Genomic DNA, 19,557 nt, shown 5'->3' with positions numbered 1-19,557 from the left:
GTTAAGCAGACACAGCAAAAAGAGGGCCGATGATCACCAGTAATGAAGTGGGCAATATTCAGTTATAACGAACAGAGCCTCACATCATAACCTCCTGCCCATCTCCATAAATATCACAGTTCTCCAGGTCTAAATTCAGTTGGTCATTAGGACCGATGGCGTTCATACCAACAGCACTCGATTCGATGATTATTGTGGTGTACTGACAGCCATGTGTTAGATGTTGCAGCACTTCTCATGAACATGCTGCTTGCTTTTCCTGAAATGACAACATTCAAGTAACCATGTCCTGCCACTCGCGTGACTTTGCACTGGTTGCCGCCTACCACATAACACACATTCATCTCACAGTGCTTATTGCACTAAGATCAACACCACCACTGGGTGAGAGGGCCATCTAGTGCCTCTGTTCCTAATCACTGATGCAGGCATTTCTGGTTGCCAGAGCATATCTGTATGGTGGAGCCAGCTACACTACTTCTGACAGCGCAGTACATCCTGATGGGTCATTGTCATCTTCTGGAAATGGTTTGAGGACAGACTAACAGAGTGAGGCACATGTACTCATGTTATAGCTTCACTTGCACACTGCCAGTGGGCAGCCTGCAACACTTGGGCCAAATTACTGATGTTATGGCCTCCGCAACCGGCCAGCAGAGCCAACAACAGGAATCAGTGGAATTCCAACATGTCACCGGCATAAGGTATTGTCTGCAGCTGACGAAAAAACACAGAATGTACAGCTGAATGAATAGATGTTGCTGTAGTTAATCATGTTTCATTAGTGTCGAAAGATGCTCTACAGGTTCCACATCATCATCCTGACAATGTAGAGATGTCTCCACTTGCCACCTCTACAAAATAGAAACTTTTTTAAAGGAAACCACCTTTAGATTACTTTCAAAATAATTGATTATTACCTCATAGGAATGTAGAGACATATTCTACAGGTCACAGCCTATGTCACATTTCCTTTTGTGACTCATTCATTTCATACTAAGAAGAATTGTGAAGCATCAATTTCATGATTGAAAAGATATATTGTGAGATAATGGTTAATATCCCTACTTGCTTAAAAAGATTATGATATGAGGCACTCCACACACAACTCAGAAAATCTTCTTCTGAATGATGAAGACTTTTTTCAATAGCAGTGAATTGCCTCAGAAGGTGCTTCTATAACACATCAGTCAACAGAGGTAGTCAAAGTAAGCAGATTTTGAGACACTGATGTCTACAAATTTGGAGATTATCCAGACAACAAATGTTCCTGAGCTATGGCTTTTCAAGGTTTAAAGGATTTGGTATTTGAAGTTAAGCCTAGTAATGATATCGACGCCTAAGTATTTTGAACAGTATACCTCTGCACCAGCTGGCTCTCCTGCATGATATTAATCTCTTGTGAGCTTTTGTGATCAGAATAGATCTTAATGATGAAGTTTCAATAAAGGTCACAATCTGTAGCAATGTCCCCCAAATCGATTTGAGGCCCCCTGGTTCTGAGCTGAGTGGAAGGCTAGAACCAGAGACTGCGAAATTTCTGTGACAAGTTAGGCAGCAACTTCTTAGACTTGTGTTAGAGGACTTAAACTGTATGGTTCCACTAAATGGGTCAGGTGTGCACTACACATCAGAGGCTGCTATTTATGTATCTGACCATGTGACAAGTGTTTCTTAGATTACGCATCTCTCCATTCAGTCCATAAAACAATAGCCATAAGAGACCCACAAGTATCAGTATAAGATGCTCCCCTGCCCTCCCCCTCCCCCTTGGAGAGAGTATTACAATCCAGATGGTTAACTACCAAAGCATTCACAATAAAGTGCCAAAGTTTAAAGGGCACCTAAAAAATAATGAAGCTCTCAAATGTCTAGGTACAGAAAACTGGTTAAAAGTTTAAATTGACGGCCGTGAGAGTTTTGGGAAAAAATTTAGTGTAAATCAAAAGGATAAGCTTCTAGGAAAACGAAGTGGTGCATCTTAAGCATTAGACAAGAAACTAAAATCCACCAAGAGAGGAATTGAAATTGCATGTGAGATTTTTTGGGCAAGACTCAGTCTGAGAGCTGAGCATAAAATTATAATTGAATCCTTCTACTGACCACCAAACTCATCTACTGATTTTACAAAAAAATTAGATAAAAACCTCAGTTTACTGTATGTAAGTTTCCTAATCATACAGTACTCATCAGAGGAGACTTACATCATCTAACAATCAATTTGGATAGTTACAGTACTGTTATTGGTGGGTGTGGCAAGATATCCTGCTAAACATTACAAAATGCCTTCCCTGAAAACTGCCTACAACACAGTTCATAATGCCACTTATGATGGAAATATTTTTGATCTAATGGCAACAAACAGATCTGGCATTTTGGAGGATGTCCTCACAAATATCAGTATCAGTGACCACGAAGTAGTTAATTTTTGTTCTCATGTGCAGGGAGGAAACACTAGGAGCTTTTCAAAAACAAATGGGGAAATTTGAACACTATCTGAAGCAATAAAGGGTGTTTATGCTTTTTCAGCCCTCCTGTTTCAAGTCCTCGACACATGCATAAATAAAACGGCAAAGGGTCCCTCTAACACCTGCAACACTGTCAGTGCCACTTACCCTCATTTGCTGCTAACTTCAAAAATGTACCTGTACAGAGATAACCCGTGGCAGGAGTCCTAGGTACCTGCAGGCAGGTGGCTAGGACTCCTGTGTCTTGTCAGTTTTTTCACTTGACTTTTTTTTAAATAAATTATTTAATGACATTATTGCTTCTGAATATGTAATTATGTAAGTTGGAGCTGTATGCTAAGTTTCCATTTTGAACAATAATTGAGAGATATGTATAGGTGGCCTCTTAGAACACCAACCAACTAGCCGTTACTCCTGCAAGTTACCTACATATTTCAGATGCAATATTTAACTGTCCTTGGGAATAATTTCATCTGTTGTTGAAAAATGGGGGCTGGTGTGATGTACCATATCATGGGTACACTTGTGTGGCAGGTAGTCCTGTCCCCCATTGTGGATGCAAATGCCAGTGAAATGGGTTTTCGTTCAACCTGTAGATGATGGTCCAGTCTTTCCCTAATCCTCGTAAATCAGTCTTTCCTTCTCTTTGTTTCTCATAATGTCCAGTAAACCTCCCTGGACTTTGGGTTCTGGGCAATTTTTCTGAACTCTCCCCATTTCCTAAACCTCATCAATCCTTTTCCTTCACCCTTATTTCTCCCCTTTCAATCCTTCAGCTAGGAGGAAGAGGAGCCACTGCCTCCGCAAGCTTCAAGATTTCATTACCTTTACATGTGTGTTCTCCTGCCTCTGGTTAATGAGAAGATTTTTTATTTATCCAATCCATGTCATACATTTCAAAAGGTGTGGTACCTATAATCACAGCTCATATGGGACTCTGCACAATGCAATGGAAGCCCTGAGGAACAGACAAATGAACTTTTCCATGGCCAATATCAGCTTTAGCACACTTGGGAAGTTTTCAAACAGTTACACTAATTTTCAGTGTAATCTATAATAAATTTTACAGGAAACATATTTCAAGCGTTTTTATGCTTAAATTGGACCTGTTATTGTATACAGGGTGTTACAAAAAGGTATGGCCAAACTTTCAAGAAACATTCCTCACACACAAATAAAGAAAAGATGTTATGTGGACATGTGTCTGGAAACGCTTAATTTCCATGTTAGAGCTCATTTTAGTTTCATCAATATGTACTGTACTTCCTCGATTCACCACCACATGTGTGGGCTGACGAGAATCCGCACACAATTGTGCAATCACGTCATCAACACAAATTTTCTGTGAACGTTTGGGCAGGCATTGTTGGCGATGTCTTGATTGAGCCCCATGTTCTTCCACCTACGCTCAATGGAGCACGTTATCATGATTTCATACGGGATACTCTACCTGTGCTGCTAGAACATGTGCCTTTACAAGTACGACACAACATGTGGTTCATGCACGATGGAGTTTCTGCACATTTCAGTCGAAGCGTTCGTACGCTTCTCAACAACAGATTCGGTGACCGATGGATTGGTAGAGGCGGACCAATTCCATGGCCTCCACGGTCTCCTGACCTCAACCCTCTTGATTTTCATTTATGGGGGCATTTGAAAGCTCTTGTCTACGCAACCCCGGTACCAAATGTAGGGACCCTTCGTGCTCGTATTGTGGACGGCTGTGATACAATACGCCATTCTCCAGGGCTGCATCAGTGCATCAGGGATTCCATACGACGGAGGGTGGATGCCTGTATCCTCGCTAACGGAGGACATTTTGAACATTTCCTGTAACAAAGTGTTTGAAGTCACACTGGTACGTTCTGTTGCTGTGTGTTTCCATTCCATGATTAATGTGATTTGAAGAGAAGTAATAAAATGAGCCCTAACATGGAAAGTAAGCATTTCTGGACACATGTCCACATAACATATTTTCTTTCTTTGTGTGTGAGGAATGTTTCCTGAAAGTTTGGCTGTACCTTTTTGTAACACCCTGTATAGCTTAACATTTTACATCACATCCATACCCAAATAAATACTAGTGTTTGTTAATGCTAGAACATTACCTGCTTTCACAATGATCGATACAGTGTCCTCATCAGAAGCACCTTGCTCATCTTCAACCTTCAACCGGAAGACGTACCGTCCAGGAACAACATCAATCAACTAAAAAAAGGAAAATAAATACATAAACCTTACTTGTTCTCTGATGTAATGGAAGTCACGAGACAATAAAGTAGTAAAACACAATCACCATAAGAACTGGATGTTTGTCCGAGTCTCCAAGGACTTTGCCTAAGGCTAAGCTACTGTCTTCTCTAGTCCAAAGCCATTTCACAATTCCAAGATCATCACTTGACTGTGAACCATTCACAATAACCACACTTACAGGTAGAATAACAGTTTGGTCTCCTCCACCATTAGCTTTTGGAGAAGCATTTTTATCTGGAAATGATACAGTCTGGCTCAAACAACAATAAAAAAGAAAATGTTCACTTCATATCAGATTAAATGAAAAACATTTAAACAATAAGAAAAGAATTCAAATATAATGAAAACAGAAGTAGTCCCTTCTGTTAAAACTTCTGAGGTGAGCGACTGAGGTTGATGCACAAAACTGTTCACCAAAATGTCACATCTTTCTGGGGAGTACATTTCCAGGAATGATACCCTGACAAAAGCACTGAAAGCAGAACAGGCACCAAATTTTAAGATGTTTTCCATGCAGCTGTCAAGTTGTCACCTCTGAAAATGTCCCTCCACAGATGAGAATAGTTATATGTATTGCCCACAGCCTTGTAGCTTGAAAGACGCAATAGAAGTAAACACTTACTCTGTGTTACAGTGACTTGTACAGAGTCCAAGGCTTTATTGCCATTTTCATCTGTAACAGTTAGCTGAAATTCATATTCCCCTTTTGTAAGCTCAGTAGCATTAGTGCAAGAAGAATTCTGTGATGAGAACAATGCCTTTGATGGACCCCTGTGAACCAAAATGAAGCAATAGTTATCAGTCCTATTATAACTTAAAACACAGTTACTAAATTATGAGAGCAGAACACTACTGTGACAGCATTTGACTTTTGTTTCACCAGAGCAACATTTTAGAGGATTTTGAGTCTAAAATTAGCAGAAGTTACTTAAATATGAATACAGTAAATTAAATCTCAAATATGTTACCGAATTTGCTCCCATGACCAGGATACAATTTTAATATCATCATTACTCTGTGTTCCATCTAGTGTAACCCAAGTCTGAGGTAAAGAAACCACCTGATCAGAACCAGCATTTGCTGAAAAGAAAATGTAAAACATTAATACTTACACTTACTACTATTTCATCACTAGCATACTGGCAACAAATGAAAGACTGAATGTTTCAAATCAAATATATGGTCAAGGGACAGAGGTGCTTTATTACTCTCTTCATATCTTTTCTCACACAAAAAGCAGCTCCATAGTAATTTTCACTTGCCATATTTTTGAGGAAAGTAATTTGCAAAAGAGATGTTTAACGGCATACGTGGGTAACCAGGTCCTATTCTTTGAGGAGTTGAGAAATGCCTCTTCTAATGTGGCCTATGAGAAGATTGCGATAGGACAATGCCATCCTGATCCTCACTGCCTTGTCCACTGGTGGTTTGTACTCACAGGTACGTGGGCTTGGCTCTCAAAGGTGAAGAAGTTATGGACAAGATTGAAGTTTGTTAGTGCGACAATGAAAGAGCTTTTCTGAAACTTTAGTTGGGCATGGGAGAGGTGCTGTCCGAGAGCTTGAAGGGTTGGAGTGTTAGTGTGTGGAAGGACTGCACTGGTTGATGACAAGGAAGGTTTCAAAAGGAAAGCGAGTGGGAACAGAGTGTGCTTATATATACAGGGCCTGGACAGCAAAGCATTTCACACTGAGACTGAAGTGTTGGCTGACAGAGGCAAGGAGTAGATCAAGAATAATGAGGGAAGGGACTAAAGACTGATTAGTTTGGAATTTATCTGCTGGGACACCAAATTCCTCTCTCAAACTTTCCTCTCTTATAATTAACCTACTGACCTTGCACACAAAACACATCATCCAGGTAGTCTCCTCTATGCCAGTCTGACCAGTTTGTCTTTTTTTTCCCAAGAAAATCAAAATCATCCCCATTATTATCTAAAGCAACCAGGTTGTAAATGTCTCAATTGATTACCCATACAATGTTACCTTCCATCACCTTTTTAACCACTCCAATATACTTTTTGTATTCCATTAGCAGTCCCCTACCACCATCACTACCCCAAGGTTTCTACCACTGCAACTATTGCTACTGTAAAACCGGCATTCCTCTTCCCGTAAAACCCTATGTCTCACCAATTGCAAATCAAGAAAATTAAATAAAGGGAACATTGTGAAAGCCACAATACTAGAACCCGTTGCTTTGAACTACAGAATTTTCTTCACATGTCCTCCCACTGCACAACATTTCTTAAGTCAACCTCCTCTGCTTTAATACAACCTCCCTTTGTTTCCTATTTTGATCTTTTTTGGAATTTAATCTTATTTTATTTACTGAGTCAGTTATCCTACTTCCCACCATTGTTTATTCATTTTTGATCTTTTGTTTCTGTGCTTTGTTTTTATTATTCTTCAGTTTCATAATTCTTTCCATTTATTATTTTCTCCTTCTCTTTTAATCCATCTTTAGCTCTAACTCTATCAATCCCTTCTATCTCTGAACTGAAGCTGGAACAGTGTGTATTAATGTACTAAAATCAACTTACTATTCTCTCCAGTATCTTTTATTTTATCTGTGCCTCCCTTCCTCTTCATATGAGGTGGGTTCCTCTCAACCTGGATTCTGAATGACTTGCAACACACCCCCCCCCCCTCGCCCCCCTCCCCATATCCTTTCCCTTTAACTTTTGACAATCCAGTCCTCCTTACCTGAGAAGGGAACCTATTATTCCAAAGGCTATAAATGCTGTGATATATTTTTATATGTTTTATTGACATTACTGGAAGCAGTGCTGCTTAAAGGTATGTACTAACTGGCCTTCCTGTCTCCCTGATTTACTCATTTGGCAGAAATTGTGATAGGTACCACAGTCAAATAACAATAACAATAATAATCATAACAACAACAACAACAACAATAATAATAATATTTATTAATTATAGCAATAACATCACCTTTATATCTGAAATTTATAAAAAATGAACTAAGAGTGTTAATTACACAACACTGTTATTGAAATGTAAGATGAGAGAAATAACAAGAAAGTGCTCCTACGAGATTCTAAAAACTAAAATCTATTTGCAAATATTGGATATATTGGAAGACAGAAACTAAGTGTTAATCACATTGCTGGAGGTAGGACATCATATAATCATTCTTGCATTATGTCAAGCAAATAATGAAGCTTGAGGAGAAGTCAAACAAAATTAATTGTAATTAAATCTGTGTATCACATATTGAGAGAAACTAAAGGAACATTGATGATAAAACTTTCTTGACACATATGTGTCAGGGTGTACAGGAAAGTGGACAGATCTGTGAGGCCAAGGGGATAAGATCCTGGTCTGGAAAAAGAGATAGCACTGATATCAATGAAATTTTATTTCTGCTGCATAGTCGCGGATTGTGCAATGATAAAAGTTGATCACTAATATGATTTGAGGAATACATTTTGTATATACAGAGTTTTATAGTATCCAGACTGTGTGGGCTTTGTGTCCCATCAGAATATAGTGTCATCATAAAATTATTTGTTTTTGACAATCTAAGCCAACAGAAAGCCTGCCAAGTGTTGTAAAGGTTCATAAGGGGTCTGCTCCTTCATTTTCAACAGTTAAGAAATGGGCAGCTAAATTCAAATGTGGCAAAACTTTTCCTGAAGATCAACCATTTGACGAATGTCCAAAATTGCAACCACAGATGAAAATACTGAAAAAGTACACAGTACTGAAAATGACTGATTAATTCCTAAAAAATGGAAAACAAAATAAAAAAAACACTTTGTCCAGTAGTTGGCAGAAAACACAGGTCACTTCCATCTACAAGCAGGGTAGCAGAAGTGATCCACAGAACTACGGTCCAATGTCTTTGAATCTTAGTATAAATAAAATACATATAAAAATAAACAAAATAATTAATTTTCTAGGGGCAAATAAATATCAGAAAACTAGGTGCAAGGTGGGCACTGTACTTGTTGAATGCTGAGCAAAAATGAATAAGCAAACAAACTTCTCAGTAATGTTTGGACAATTTTAAAGAGAATCCAAATGAATTTTTGTTGCAGTGTCCTAATGCTTATCAAGACATGGGATGAACACATCATGTCAGAACCAAATTTTCAATAATTAACAGTGGCTGAATTTATTGGCCTTGCACTAAAACAGTAAAGTCTGTTTCCTGTGCTGGAAATCACAACAGTCCTCTGGATTAGAGAGATGACAAAATGTAAGTAGAGGCTTAGATCAGAAAGGAAAAAATATCACCTTTTCCTATCAGGACTACACATCTGCCCACACAGTTGATATCAGACTGGGGCATCAACAAGATCTGAAGCAGAAATTGTTGAAACTTCTATGCTGTTCCCCTAATTAGGCACTCTCTGATGTCCACATATTGTCAGAGCTAAAGAAAGTGATGGCTGAAAGCCATTTAAGTCCAATGAATAGATAACAACTCACTGTAAAAACAGCAAACTAAATGCATAGCAAACTAAATGCACTGCCCCAAAGCAGTACTCTGTCAGAGAAAAATTAATCTTTACCTAAAAAAATCAGTCTTTCACTGCCAGGTCAAGAAAATTTCACCTTGCGCTCATAAAAGATCCTCATTTTGTCTGATGGTTTTAGATGTAAACTTTCGCTACTTTAGCCAGTGTAGATGTAAAACTGTTTGGTGTTTGATTGGTTGGTTTTGGGGGAAGAGACCAAACAGCGAGGTCATCGGTCTCATCGGAGTAGAGAAGGACAGGGAAGGAAGTCGGCCGTGCCCTTTCAGAAGAACCATCCCGGCATTTGCCTGGAGCGATTTAGGGAAATCACGGAAAATCTAAATCAGGATGGCCGGACGCGGGATTGAACCGTCGTCCTCCCGAATGCGAGTCCAGTGTTTGGTGTTTGACATCATTTGCGTTGTTAGTAGTGTCTGTGTCACGACTTACTGTCAGGCACTGGTACTGTACGGCAAAATAAGCTTGAAACACAAGCATCGACGTGCACTACAGTTGCAGACAATCCACATGGGTCTGGACTAGGTGTGCAGGGCTTTATTTGTTAAGCTGCTTTATTACAGTAAAAACAGAGTTGCTGACCTCCACGAGTATCAATGCATTAAAGGAATACAGAGATGTTCTCTTTCTGCACAGGGGTTGAAGAACATGATTCAGAAGTTTGAATTAACTGGTGATTTGGAAATTGCTCCTGGGGGAGGTTGATGGGAAAAAAATGAAGAGGCTGATGAGCAATTGCACCACAAACTGTTGACGAATTTATTGTTACCATCGCTGAGAATGCTGGCTGCACTATGCGATCTTCAAGCAGTGCACGTGCTGTGTCATGATAGCTGACATGTCATCGTCCACTGTTCAAAAAGTGCTGGAAACAATTGTGAATGATATCTCTAGTGTGGTTTCAGGATGTTGTGGATGCACGTGGTTATCACAATGAGCAATGCTTGTTATCTGGAATGTAAACATGGTAGGCAGTTAAAAATTTTGCTATCTCTAGTGGAAATTAAAATGTGTTCCTTTCAATAGTTTATTTGTTATATTTTTTTACACGTGTCCTCACAAATGTTTTCACAAATTTCACTGTTCTATGATCATTCATTTTTCACAGGTGTCCTCTCAAGTAGCAGTAGTTCAATTATAAACACACTGTAGTTGTGGAACTTACAACTAGAATTTCTCACATAATGGAGATATTAAAGACTGACTTATGCACAACAAGGAAAACAAAGATACTCCTGTCATATTTGTCAGAGTAAGTATTATTTCCTGACACAATGACATTCTGATTTTTATGTTACTGGTTGTTATCAACATGTTTATTTTGTTTATAATCCTAGAATTTCTGAATTTGGTCCATATGCTGGCACCTGCCAAGCTGAGAGGATGCGCAGCAGAGCAGCAACAGCACTTGTCTGATAAACTGTAAATTAATTTAGTCTTTGTTTTTTGTTCATGTACTTCTGCAAAGAAGTGAACTGCACATGTGTATTATACAGTGTAGACTAGTGGTTAGAAAATTAATCGTAGTTTTTGTTGTTGTGTAAGTCTTGAGAATATCCTTGTGTAGGGCAGCTTCCTAGTGTAAATTTTCCCGTCGGCAGAAACTCTGTCACACCACTAAGTTCTAATTTTGTGATAGTAGACAGCACACAGTTTAAATCAGTGCATTCTAGTTTGAATGTTTGTCTCATGCAGTAACTTTTTGGCAAATAGGATTTATAATAACAGGTATCTGTAAATTCATAAACTTCAGTAGAGAAATTTATTTCTGTTTAATAGCTGGTGGTCTCAAGAGTACAGTGAGAAATCTGCACAGCAGCTTTTAATGTTACTTTATTCTCCTTTGGTATATTTTCAAACTCAATAGCGCCATTTCAGACCTTATATCTATTTTATACACAGTAAGATACGCCTAGGGACAGTGCTTGTTGTGAGTGGATACAACAAGGAGAGTTGGCTACTCTCTTATAAACAGTTGGAAGCTTCGTTGGCTGCAGTCGACAAGCTTATAGCTAATGCTCAAAGTTGTGATGACGTCGGGGCGTCAGTGACGAGACCTGCAACACCTTTGGTGCCACTGGAATCCCCTGGTGACCCGGACGTTGCTGCGTCTTCTGATACACAACATCTGACCGGTCCGCCCTCACTCCAGAGTGGGTGGCAGACAGTGGTGGGTTCGTGTGCCACTGGGTGGAAGACGAAAGAGGGAGCAGGCCATGTGGCTGACTCGCTGCGTCTTAGCAACAGGTAGGAGGTGCTACCCAGAGTTGTTGATAAATCCGAGCCAGCACAGGAAGCCTCTCCTCTTGGGCCAGCGGTTGATTTTCCTGCCAAGTCCGGACAAGTACAGAGGCTGGGTATGCTAGTCATTGGGAGCTACAATTTTAGGCAGGTGATGGAGCTCCTCAGGGAGATAGCAGGCAACGTGGGAAAGAATTCCAGTGTTCATTCGGTACATTTGCCGGGAGCTCTCATTCATAATGTACTGGCTATCGAGCGCACTGGGTGCAACCGGCCGCATGTGATGGCACATGTTTGCACGAATGACATTTGCCCCTTGGGTTCTGAGGCCATCCTCAGCTCCTTTCGGCAGCTGGCGGATTTGGTGAAGACAACTACCAATGCACATAGGATGCAGGCTAAGCTGTCTATTTGTAGATCACACCCAGGGTTGGTCACGGTCCTCTGGCTTGGAGCAGAGTTGAAGGTCTAACCAAGAGGCTCAGATGACTCTGCGACAGTATCGGATGCAAATTTCTTGACTTCCACTATCGGGTGCAGAATTGTAGGGTACTCCTTAATAGGTCTGGCATGCACTACATGCAGAAAATGGCTACTAGGGTAACGGAGAACGATTGGAGTGCACATGGGGCTTTTTATAGGCTAGAGAACTCCTCCCTTGGGAGCAAAGACAATTTGCCTGTTAAATCAGCCATAGTGGCCTCAGAGAATCTTGGTCCTCGCAGATCAGAGGTAGAAAAGATTAATATGATTTTCAGTAAACTGCAGGAACATCCAAGGAAAGGTCCCAGAATTAGTATCACTTACTGAAGGTTATAAAGCACAGACAGTATTGGGAACAGAAAGCTGGTTGAAACCAAACGTCAATGACAACAAAATCCTAAGTTCAGATTGGAATGTTTATCGTAAGGATAGATTAGTCACCAATGGTGGCGGTGTGTTTATTGCAGTAAAAAATTCCATAAAATCTAGCGAGGTTATCATAGATTCCGGATGTGGATTAATCTGGGTTAAACTTAGTATCAAATAATGGTCAAAAATGATGATCAGATGCTTTTATAGACCACCTGGGTCAGGGTCTGTTATTATAGAGAGCTTCAGACAGAACTTGCAGAATATCATTAATAATTGTCCTAATAATGCCGTTGTAATAGGGGGTGACTTCAACTTACCAGGCATATATTGGGAGTATTATGCCATCAAAACTGGTGCCAGGGGCAGGGAATCGTGTGGCTTAGTTCTGGATGTCTTGTCCGAAATTTACCTTGAGCAGATAGAGAAGAAAATCGAGAGGGTATGTCTTAGACCTCCTGGCAACAGACAGACCTGAGCTTATCGAATCAGTTAACATAGAGGAAGGTATCAGTGATCATAAGGCTGTAACAGTATCTATGACGACGGGTCCTACAAGGAGTGTTAAGAAAGGTACAAAGATATATTTGCTCAGCAAGGGTGACAGGATACAAATTTCAGAATATCTCAGCAGTCAGCATCAAGTATTTGGTGGTGAAGACGATGATGTGGAGAACAAATGGAAAAAATTCAAGGGCATCATTCAATATGCCCTAGACAAGTATGTTCCGAGTAAGGTTTTAAGGGATGGGAAATACCCACCATGGTTTAATAGCCGTGTCAGAAAAGTGCTTCATCTCAGATTAAGGAGAAGTAAAAACCTAGCTGACAAACAAAAGCTGAACAAAGCAAAAATGAGCATAAGGAGAGCAATGAGAGAAGTGTTCAATGATTTTGAAAGTAAGACGTTGTCACCCGACCTGAGTAAAAACCCTAAGAGATTTTGGTCATAAGTAGAACCAGTACGTGGATCAAAATCATCTATTCATTCTCTCAGTGATCACATCGGCACCGAAATGTAAGATAACAGAGAGAAGGCTGAAATATTGAATTTGGTCTTGCAAAGTTGTTTCACTGCGGAAGATCGTAACACCATCCCTCCTTCCAATCTCATACAAACTTCGAAATGGCATAGATTGAGATAACTGATAGCGAAATTGAAAAGCAGCTACAATCGCTTAGTAGTGGATAGGCTTCAGGACCAGATGAGATACCTGTAAGATTCTATAAAGATTACGTGAAAGAACTTGCTCCCCTTCAAGATCGCTTGAGCAGCAAAATGTACCTAATGACTGGAAAAAAGCACAGGCCATTCCTGTTTTTTTAAGAAAGGCCGTAAGATGGATCCACACAATTATAGACCTATATCATTGATGTCAATCTGTTGTAGAATTATGGAACATGTTTTATGCTCAAGAATTATGATGTTTTTGGAAAATGAACATCTTCTCTATAAAAATGAACATGGATTCTGCAAACAGAGATCTTGCGAAACTCAGCTCGCTCTGTTCCTCCATCAGATCCACAGCGCAGTGGACAACGGCACTCAGGTTGATGCTTGATTTCAGTAAGGCATTTGACATCATCCTGCATTGCCATTTAACGAAAAAAATATGAGCCTACAGAGTATCGGAGCAGACCTGCGATTGGATTCAAGACTTTCTTGCACACAGAACTCAACATGTCGCTCTTAAAGGGACTAAATCAACAGATGTAAAGGTAATATCCAGAGAACCACAGGGAAGTGTGATACGACCGTTTCTGTTTACAATATATATAAATGATCTAGTAGAAAGCTTTGAATGCTCTTTGTGGCTATTCACAGATGATACAATTGTCCATACCAAAGTAGCAACGCCAGAAGATAGTCAGAATTTGCAGAACAACCTGCAGAGAATTGATGAACAGTGCAGACTCTGGCAGTTGACCCTGAACGTAAATAAATGTAACATACTGCGCATACATAGGAAAATAAATCCACTACTGTACAGCTACACTATTGATGACAAACAGCTGAAGACAGCATCTGCCATAAAATATCTAGGCGTAACTATCCAGAGCGACCTTAAATGGAATGACCATATAAAACAGAGTGTGGGAAAAGCAGACACCAGACTCAGATTCATTGGTAGAATCTTAAGGAAATGTAACTCATCCATGAAAGAAGTGGTTTATAAGGCGCTTGTTTGCCCGATTCATGAGTATTGTTCACCTACCTGGGATCTCTATCAGGTAGGACCGATAGAGGAGCTAGAGAAGATCCAACAAAGAGCAGCGCATTTTGTCACGGGATCATTTAGCTGGTGAGAGAGCGTTATGGAGCTGCTCAACAAACTCCACTGGCAGATGTTACAAGAGAGGCGTTGTGCATCATGGAGTGATTTACTATAGAAATTTTGGGACAGCACATTTCAGGAGTGGTCGGACAACATATTACTTCCCCCCACAGACATCTCACGTATTGACCATGTGGAGAAAATTCGAGAAATTACAGCCAATACAGAGGCTTACCGACAAACGTTCTTCCCAAGCACTATTCGCAATTGGAACAGGGTTGGAGGGATCAGATAGTTGTACCGAAAGTACCCTCTGCCAGACACCATTAGGCGGCTTGTGGAGTATGATGTAAATGTAGATGGAATTCTCTGATTTTTTTTTTGTTTTGTTTTCAGGAATTAAGGTTTTGCTAAGAAGCAGCATTCATTACTAGAGTCCCTGTGCTATTTGGTGTCAAATGTACAACTGTTTTTATGTAATATGGCATTTTAATCATGTGAAGATGTTCAGTATTGTTGTATTTGTTAAAACAGTCATATTCATATTTTTACATCATCATTTTCGACTGTATCAGGCAGTCATCTGCAGATCAATGTGTAGTATAGCAGATTTAGCCTTACTGAGGTCAACACAATGCCACTAGAAGACGTTAAGTCTATTATGCTGCATATTTGATCTGAAGGTGACTGATCAGTTGAAATTAGTAATATAAAAATGTAAATACAACAGTGTATCATAAAAAAGACTGTTTTAACAAATGCAGCATTTTTTAGTAAAAACTTAGTGCACACAAAAATGCAAAGAATTCCCTGGCCTGCATATATACCAAATTTAGAAATTCCAGGGATATAAAAAATGAACAGATTGATAACAAATTTAATTTATTAATGAAGAGTACAATTTTACAAAGAAGACACTTTGAGAAGAGACAGTGATGTAATAAAATGGAAAGCTACAGCAAGAGGTGAAAATCATAGCTCAAATTCTTCTCTAACTTGTAGATCGATAAAATATTATATTCGCAGTGCTTGTCGTCAATCATTAATCTCCTTGTGTGAATAAGAGAGCCTTACAAAGAGGAGGTGGGGGAGGGGGTGGGGAGAGAGGGATAGTGGAGAGGAAGGGATATTTGGGGCAACTGTAGAGTGAATAGTGGAAAGAGTGTGGGAGGAGGAAGAATGAGTAGTGAGCAGGAAAAGAATGTAATGTGAAAGGAAGAGTACAGGAGTCAGCACAAAAAGAGAGATTGACTTCAAATTTAATGATGATATATTACAAAATAAAATAAATATTTCTGTTAATAAAAATGATGAGCAGCAAAGACCAACAACAAGCAGTAATAGTCCCAAGGAGAAAATACAATGGCTCAATTGTTCATATTTGTATAAATAACAATAAACAAACACTCTCCACGTTGCAATATCAAAAATATTATGAAAAGGGTAGATTGCTACTCCCTACACACTCTGCCAGGCAATGCTGACTTCTCTCTATCCATCTGCACCCTGCTATCCCTCCCCCTTCTCCACCCCACTCTGGATTGCTGCTTCCATTCAACACGACATAGCTGCATTTGTGCCACAGTGGCTGGAGACAGTGGTCATGTGTGCATGAGGTGTAATTGCTGGTGTAAAAGTGTGTGTGTACGGTTTTCCCATTCCGAAGAAGGCTTTGGGCGAAAGCTCAATGTATAACAGTCTTTTTGTTGTGTCTATCCACAACTTTACGGTGAGTAGTTACCTATCCTTTTCATAATACAGTTGATAAACAAACACTCAAAGTTTTGAAACTTCCTGGCAGATTAAAACTGTGTGCCCGACCGAGACTCGAACTCGGGACCTATGCCTTTCGCGGACAAGTGCTCTACCAACTGAGCTACGCAAGCACGACTCACGCCCCGTCCTCACAGCTTTACTTCTGCCAGTATCTCGTCTCCTACCTTCCAAACTTTACAGAAGCTCTCCTGCGAACCCTGTAGAACTAGCACTCCTGAAAGAAAGGAAGTTTGGAAGGTAGGAGACGAGATACTGGCAAAAGTGAAGCTGTGAGTACTGGGCGTGAGTCGTGCTTTGGTAGCTCAGATGGTAGAGCACTTGCCCGCGAAAGGCAAAGGTCCCGAGTTCGAGTCTCGGTCGGGCGCACAATTTTAATCTGCCAGTAAGTTTCATATCAGCGCATACTCCGCTGCAGATTGAAAATCTCATTCTGGACTCAAAGTTTTGTTGTTCTCCACTGAATGAACATAATGTACATGGACAGGGAACATATGGTACATATCAGTATATAGGTCTTTAATACACATGGTTATAATGGCACCGGCTCCTGTAGCTGCTGTTCTCCCTTTCATTTCTGCCCAACAATGACCTCACTTCTAAAACTATATGCTGCAACTACAAAAGCAAAATAATGAAACTGAGAAAGAAATACCTGTGGGTGGTTTATTGGTTGGAGGCTTCACAAAGACATGTACCTCAGCTGACGATGACTGACCAGAGTTGTCAGTAACTTTTAGCACAAATGTATACATTCCTTCTTCTAAGTTTGAGAGCTGCAGGTAAGGTGTTCTTGTGTTCTATAGCAACAAAATAATAGCGGTTACCACAGATATTTTATAATTACTCATATTATGTTACCAGTGACATATGTGAATGACATGCTGTTTAAATACTGAGGCCCAATTCCACAGTTAAAATAAAAAAGAAAAAAGAGAAAATGTAGTGGTCAAGAAGTCATTCAGTCATAAAAATTTTACATTGTTAAAAGCTCTAGATTAATAAAGTCTGTCATATTTCAAGCATCTACACACACACACACTGGAACATGAACTTAATCACAAATATGGGATTAGAAAGAAGAATGAACAGGTTTATCAATATTATGATTTGTATACTAGGCTATGGCGAATGTTATAATGAGCAACAGATTATAAAATGTATATTAATTTGTCTGCTAATCATCATTAGCAGCAACAGCAACACTTAAATCATGAATTAGGCAGCACTGTCTATTCTAATTCCTGCTAATTCCTGAGCTGACTTATACACCTCCTCCCATTTGGCCGATTCTTCATAACAGCATTTGGAATTCTGCAGAAATCCAAGTGCCATGACAGATCAATTTCATTATGTATTCAACTGTTGTCTTAACTTCTTGTAATATGGGTCTGCAGCCTTTTATTCTGCAGAATAAAAACTTCTACAGGCATGAGTGGAAAATAATGCCGTTGAAATTACTTTCTTACTTATTGTGCTAGATTTTCCAGAATAGTCAAGTGATTTTAGAGGCATAGCAAAAGAAAAAAATGTACATTTCACAGCATTGCACAGTCAAGTTAAAACTCAGTTGCATAGTTTTACTCACAATTACTATTTTAGGAATTTACTTGGAATTTATGCCATTGAAATATTTCCAGTTCCATTTAACCTCATTCATAAACTTCTCATCACTTGTCCTTTCATCACTGGTGGAATTGCTATATTTATTTACCATATGGTAAAACATGTGGCTTTAGTGTACATAAAATTATGGATGCAAACCAATTATAATATTATTGTTAATATTGTATTAATATTGGTTCTTACTGGAAGTATTCTATAGTTTGTGTTATCTGGTTTTTAAACTTATTTTGTATATTTAAAAGTTATTCTTCATGACAAGATTTATGAATTGTAGTGTGTGTGTGTGTGTGTGTGTGTGTGTGTGTGTAAACTGATAAGATTATAATGCTAAAGCTTAAGGCAGTAACAGAGTGGTAAGCATAAACTATCACGAAATAAAACTTTTGTTTGGACTACTATCAGATACATTTAGGTATATGATGACTGTTAACTTTCATGATATTAGTGTTTACTTACCAGGACTTAAGATTTTCTTGTACACTGTACAGACCAAATAGCATATACAAGTTATTCAGATGACACTGATGGTTTGTTCTAGGGTCCTAAACTGCTCGGTCATTAGCTCTCTAAGTTACTTAGGTTGCATGTTTGACTTGAAATGCACACTGTACAGTGAAATAATGATGTACAGTAATTGGTCTGCATAACCGAACAAATCAACAGAAATACAATATACTAATTAAGAATCAATTTGTGGAAGGGGAAGGAAGGAGGGCAGAGCAAAGTGATTATGTTGCATAAAGCAATGGACTGAGAAAATCAACACACAGGTAGTGCTTAATAGTCAGTTCCATTTGCAGCTAATAAGCCGAACAGGCAACCTACATAATAGTAGACATGAAGTCCACCATGAAAGAGGATGAAAACAATGTAAAAATAGAGCACTGAGAAAAGTGGGAAGATTCTGATATCTGTCTCATGTTTACTCTTCCAGTTTTTTTTTTTTTTTTTTTTTTTTTTTTTTTTTTTTTTTTACTCCCATCGGCCTTCACAGTTGAGTGTGTAGCACATCTAATTAACATACGGAGGAATCAGTTCTGATTCTCAGTACTCATGGTGTATACATGGACAAGGAAAAAAAATTCCCGGATTTCCCAGTTAAAAATACACTTTCTGTCGGGTGAAAATACACTTTTTCTGTGTTAAGTGACAGTACGCTTTTCCTCGGAACTGTAAAACTTATCAATCCATTGAATCGTTACGGTTTTATACACTGGCGTAGAATTTCCCAGTGTTATACAAAAAGAAACTTAGGGGGAAAGAGAACACTTTGGAATATGCAGCAACTTGTACAACAATATGTATGCTGCACATTATTGTATTGCAAAAGTATAAATTCGAATTCCACCAAACACCAAATGTTTCTTTCCAAAGCATTGAAATTGAGATTGCGATGTGCTTTTGTAAGTCAGTCATAGCTCATGTCACATGATCTTGCCAGCCGATAATGGCTGTCATTCACAGCACAGGACAAGTGATGTAGTCGGCCAATAGCAACATCACTATTAAGTAGAATGACTAAACAAATAGGAAAAGTTAATGGTTTAAATTAATATACATAGTGTTG

The 19,557-nt window shown here is 39.2% G+C and overlaps 1 protein-coding gene across 3 annotated transcripts in view; it reads right to left on the bottom strand.

Annotated features, from left to right (window-relative positions):
• Positions 1-19,557, bottom strand: part of LOC126456840 (dyslexia-associated protein KIAA0319-like protein) — a 150,200-nt gene that overhangs the window by 28,793 nt on the left and 101,850 nt on the right. For all 3 annotated transcript variants that reach the window (XM_050092650.1, XM_050092652.1, XM_050092651.1), the window contains exons 10-14: positions 17,020-17,164; positions 5,690-5,801; positions 5,344-5,492; positions 4,765-4,955; positions 4,577-4,676 (exon numbers count right to left, since the gene is read on the bottom strand). In XM_050092650.1, coding sequence (XP_049948607.1) covers positions 4,577-4,676; positions 4,765-4,955; positions 5,344-5,492; positions 5,690-5,801; positions 17,020-17,164 — 697 coding nt within the window. The remainder of the gene's footprint in view (positions 1-4,576; positions 4,677-4,764; positions 4,956-5,343; positions 5,493-5,689; positions 5,802-17,019; positions 17,165-19,557) is intronic.

The sequence above is a fragment of the Schistocerca serialis genome, chromosome 2 (genome assembly GCF_023864345.2).
Source record: "Schistocerca serialis cubense isolate TAMUIC-IGC-003099 chromosome 2, iqSchSeri2.2, whole genome shotgun sequence".
NCBI classification, from domain to species: Eukaryota; Metazoa; Arthropoda; class Insecta; order Orthoptera; family Acrididae; genus Schistocerca; species Schistocerca serialis.
This window is presented reverse-complemented; position numbering and strand designations above follow the sequence as displayed.